We start from the raw sequence: 5026 nt of genomic DNA, 5'->3' as shown, positions 1-5026 counted from the left end.
TGAGCTGAAGAGCCTGGTTCAGTCTGACGTGGCACTTTTACATATACATTCAGCAAGGAACACTTTTTTCTGGATATAATTTTTTTTTAATATTTGTTTAGCTAAAATTTTAGCACATTAATTACCTAAGCTGTTAAAATCTCTTTGCAAGTGTCCTTGAGGTTTGATACTCCTCTCTTGTGCTAGGAGTAGTATTTCTTTCATTTTATTTATTCAATTTTGTGATCACATGTGTTGTTATCTCGCTGATTAAGTAAACATAAAAAACAATAAACTGTTTATCAAAATAGGAAAAAGTAATATAGAAAATAATTGTATCAAAAAAAATAATAAATCAATGACTGATAATGTAATTTACCTAAATATAAACTCAAAAAAGTTTGATCTGTAAAGGGATCGGACCTGAAAAAAGTTAAAACCCAAAAAGACTTGTGCCTGAAAGGCCTAAACCCAAGCACAGCCTTTGACATCATTGGACAAATACCAAATGTCTTAATAAATAACATTATCCGACTTGTAAACAAAAGGATACGGATATTACATTTAGGAGTATGAAAAAAATCCGATCCGATCCGTTGATATGATAATTCGATCGAAAAATTCGGATATTTGATTAATATTTTGATTTTCAGATAATTCAAATCGGAAATTCAAAATTTTTCGTATAATCAGACCAGATAAAATCCACTTTCGGATTATCAGAAAATCCAAAAAAATTAGACCTTTAAATTTTAGATACATTTAGCCTAATAAATGAGTAACTCACTAACCCATTAAAGCTCTAATTCAATAAAAAAAATAGAGTATTTAATTATTTATTGTGTGTAGTAATTAAATATATTTAATACAATAGAAGTATCGAATATATAACATTAAATCAAAAATTTAAAAATTTAAAATTATTTTTTTGTAAAATTTAAATTTTATATTCGGATACCTGAATTTCAGTATCCAGTTTTTTCGGATATATACATATCACTATTTAAGGTATCCGAAATTTCGGATCGGATCATATATGGTTTTGCACACCCCTAATTACATTAGACAAAGTTCTAGTTTTTTCAATAGGACAAACAATTTAATTAATTAGTCTAATATGACATATAGAAATTTATTCAGGGATTTACGATATTTGTTAGAGTGACTTGGAACTCGTCAAGTCGAGGTAATGAGTTTAAAAAATATATATTTTTTATTCAAACTCTGTATCCCAATGTAATAAAAAAATATTTTATTGGAACTCGTGACCTTAACGTGATAAGTTTGAATAAAAAAATATTTTTATTCAAACAAATTAACTCAACGTGACGAAATTTATAAACACCGTAAAAAATACCGTAAATTCCAAAATAAACTTTCACTAGCCCTATTTTTTTAAAATAATTTATCCGTTTGCCCGAATAAAACCCCAAAGTTCTTCCAAAGTGGTAAGATCCATTGAAACCAAAAGTCTGCCCCAAATATAGGTCCCTGTGGCTGTTGTTAGTATTGTGTTAATGTTTTCTTTCCCCTCTTAGACATTACTTCCAAGTGGTAAGTTCCATTAATTCAAACTTTATTATTTAATTTACCATTTGATTTGTAATTTAACTCGGTTAAAAAAACAGCTTGTTGCCGAGCATCATCGCCTTACAAAGCGTCCAGCACATGGCTAAGGGCTGTTTGCTTCTTATTCTAGAAAGACTGTTTTTCCACATGGTACAAACCCCAAAAAAGAAAAAATAGTAGACCTCAATGGTTGGCCTTGATCCTCGGCATGATCTCGGTTAGACCGCTGCCTCGAGTGGGGTCGAGCTTGCCAGATAGCAAGCAAACGTAAATTCGGTCACTCGTTCGAATCTTGAAAATCTGCCTGCAAATCACCCTTTTAATTATACAGCCTATTGTAGTCGCCTTCCAATTACACACCCCCACGCACTAATCTAATCTCCCCACCCCACATCTGCATCACCTAAATAATGTATTTAAGATTCAACTCCAATCTTAACCCCACCTGCCCAATAATGGGACACGACGCATATGTGTATCCAAATTAATCACAAATCCAACTCGGAGGACTTTCTTCTAATAGTGCCCAATGATATAAACATTCCTCAACCAACACTTTTCTTCTTCCCATTTTGTATATTCACATGTCATTTTTTCGATCGTAAAACCACATTATATATTGTGCTTTCCAATCGTAGAGAAAAGATTGGTCTAGGTTTTGGTAAGGAAGGTTGTGTCTACATGCAACACGTTGTCTATGTTTGGCACAAGAAAAGGCAATGGGGGTGCCCCCCAATTGCGGGGAAGGCAGTCCTTGTTTGAGAACCACTCATTTGGTTCAATATTTATGCCGATGTAGTGGAGAATACTTAAAACCTAACTGGACCAAAGGGTCCCATTGACACTTTTTTGGAAGCTTAGCCAATTTTGTCAAACATCAATGTCTTAACTACACTTTTATACCAGTGGTTGGTGAAATTTCATACTCACTTAAATAAACTCAAATTAATTCAAAAGCAGTTGGAATTCAAGCTGTTCACCTATCTACCCTTCAATTCCTAGCAAAGGAATAGGGTACTTAAATAGATGTTATTTTTAAATTTGGTTATCATAATACGTAATTTTGATTGTTTGATTGGATCGAATTTACTTGATCATTCAACTTAAATTGGTTATAATAAAATTTTTAAAGATAAATTAAAATTTAGTGTGTATATCAACACGTCTACACTTGCTTTCTTATAGTTCATCAGATGTTCTATAAGAAACAGGCCGAGGTTGTAATGATCATCAAAGTTTTCTTTTTCAATCACTTGGTAATTAACCAAGTCCAGTACGTGTTTGATCACATGTCTTAATCAGCAACGGGAGCCTTTCTTGCAACTAAGAGCACCGGCATTGGTCGTTATCGTCGCCACCAATGAAGATGGCCTGGCTCCCAAGCTCGAAGCCTTGGCATAGCTTGACGAAGCACCGGCACCCGACGGGGTGAAAAATGCACCGTTCACCATCAAGTCTCCTTCCGATCTCCAGTTCCAGCTCTTCCATTCACTCTCTGGTGCGTCTTCATGTTTAGTCACCTGCATGAGCAATGGTCGAATGGTTACCATAAATGAATTGAAAACAAAACTTACGTATTAGGTTAATGGGGTTTTACCTCTTTGCTGAATCTGGCATTTGGTGCTGTAAATCTGTTCCCTTGGCTGTTAATGGTTGGATTTGCACTTCCACCAATGGCATACATTTCCCAGTGGGTGTAATCATTGTTAACCACATGGAAATATCCATGTCTACATCTGTAAATGTGAAAATAATAACGGATATTAAGATACGAATCTCGAATTTATTCAATGTTTCGGATTTCGGATTACTTTACCTAGGCATTCTTTGGACAAGCCCTTCTCCAAAGTGATTAAAGGCAATTGTGACTTGCATGTTCTTGTCTTGAGTATAGGAATCACTGTGCCCCAAAAGCATGACTTTATCATGGTGTGTCATGTAGTTGTTTGAGATAGTGATTGCGGTGGACCCATGAATGGCATCGACCAGGCCATCGTTGCAGTTGGACAAGGAGTTATGATCGACCCAAACATGGCTACCGCGGAAGATCGACACTCCATCGCCGTCCGATATCGTTCGCCAACCGAAATGCTGCGGGGAGTCCCTCACCATAGCATTGCCTCCTTGCTTGCAGTCATGGATGTTGAGTCCATGAATAATGATGTTGGTCACATACTGAATTGTTATACAAGGACCCCCGATGGTCTTGAACGAGTTCATCAGCAGTTCTTCCTTCAACCGTATCGTCATGTCACGGGCGAAAATGATCCACAACGGTTCGTCTTGAATCACGGCATGTCGTAGAGTTCCCGGCTTGGGGTTCACGACGTCGTTATCACTCGAATCAGTCACAACATAAATCTTACCGTCCCTTCCACCAATGGCATTCTTGCCGAAACCAATGGCGCAGTCGGCTAGCCTCTGCCGATTCTTCTCCCAGTTCGGGTCACACCGCCAGCAGTCGTCCATGGGGTTGCCGGTGCCACAAGACAGATATCCAAGGTTCCTCCTTGAAGCATTGATGGCCCTGCCCCCAACAACAACAAATGTTATCAGTACACAAAATGTGATAGTTTAAACAAAAAAAAGATTACAATCTACCTGTGCACGTCTTGGACTACGAGTTCAGGGTCTTGGACAGGGGAAGAGGAAATGAGAGAGGGGAAAAGGAGAGAAGTGAAGAGGAGAGAGAGAGAAGGGACATGCATTTTGGGTTCAGTGTGAGGTTCTGTTTGGAGGGAGGGAAAATATTTGAGGTTGAGAGGAAGGGGAAGGAGATGGGATGGTTTTATAGAAGGAATTAGAGCCAAGCTCAACGGCGTGATTAAATCAAAACATGGTAGGGTCGACTGTGTGCGTCCATGCTTCGTAATTTCAGGTTTCACGGGATTCCACTCGGGTAGTTTGGGCCGTTAAGCAAGGAATTCAATATAAAAAGTAAAACACTCACTCAAAAAAGGTTATTCTATTGAGCATTTTGTGGATATGAAAACAGGTATGAGGTCCTGATGACAGAGGAAATCAGGGGATTAAACCTGAAAAAAGAAGACTTTGTGGTACCATCGGTTGATTTTGTTGAACTATCAGGGCAGTAAATTTGATGGATTTTATGGGTCCCCTGTCGAACATTTTGCTTGATTTGGTCCCCAAAGTGATGAAACTACTGCTTATGTCTTTATCTTCTTTTTGCTTATTAAATTAAATTACAATCACCTACAAAAAAGGGGGATATGATAAGTGATAACCCACGCGAGAGGAATAGAGGATGGAAGTGGTAAACTTGACATTTAAATAGTAATAGTTGAATTAGATTTTCAACTATTAATTTGCACAATATCGAAAAAAATGCATCAAGTTATGAGTTTAATATTCATTAAGAAAAAAATTTCCCTTAAGTATAACTTTAAAAAATATCAATATAATCAATAATCTTTAAAACGGTTAAAAATATTCAGTTGACACCTATTTTCTTTTTTAT

At 36.7% G+C, this 5026-nt stretch overlaps 1 protein-coding gene across 1 annotated transcript; it reads right to left on the bottom strand.

Moving 5' to 3' along the window:
- Positions 1-2832: 2832 nt before the first annotated feature.
- LOC120160488 (probable pectate lyase 5) lies at positions 2833-4316 on the bottom strand. Its single transcript, XM_039170902.1, has 4 exons — positions 4150-4316; positions 3365-4075; positions 3146-3284; positions 2833-3068 (listed from the first exon to the last, which is right to left on the bottom strand). Exons 1-4 carry the CDS (start codon positions 4254-4256, stop codon positions 2847-2849), a joined length of 1179 nt encoding a protein of 392 aa, XP_039026833.1. The 5' UTR covers positions 4257-4316; the 3' UTR covers positions 2833-2846.
- Positions 4317-5026: the final 710 nt, after the last annotated feature.

This window comes from Hibiscus syriacus, unplaced genomic scaffold (genome assembly GCF_006381635.1).
Source record: "Hibiscus syriacus cultivar Baekdansim isolate YM2019G1 unplaced genomic scaffold, ASM638163v2 tig00002847_pilon, whole genome shotgun sequence".
NCBI classification, from domain to species: domain Eukaryota; kingdom Viridiplantae; phylum Streptophyta; class Magnoliopsida; order Malvales; family Malvaceae; genus Hibiscus; species Hibiscus syriacus.
The sequence above is the reverse complement of the archived record's forward strand: the minus strand, read 5'-3'. Positions and strand labels throughout refer to the sequence as shown.

What these genes read in the sequence shown, in the direction of transcription:
- LOC120160488 (XM_039170902.1), bottom strand. Translation starts at nt 4,256, where the DNA reads ATGCATGTCCCTTCTCTCTCTCTCCTCTTCACTTCTCTCCTTTTCCCC. An exon ending in CTTGTCCAAAGAATGCCTAG is followed by an intron (nt 3,285 to 3,364) that starts GTAAAGTAATCC and finishes TCACATTTACAG; the next exon opens with ATGTAGACATGGATATTTCC. An exon ending in ATGCCAGATTCAGCAAAGAG is followed by an intron (nt 3,069 to 3,145) that starts GTAAAACCCCAT and finishes TTGCTCATGCAG; the next exon opens with GTGACTAAACATGAAGACGC.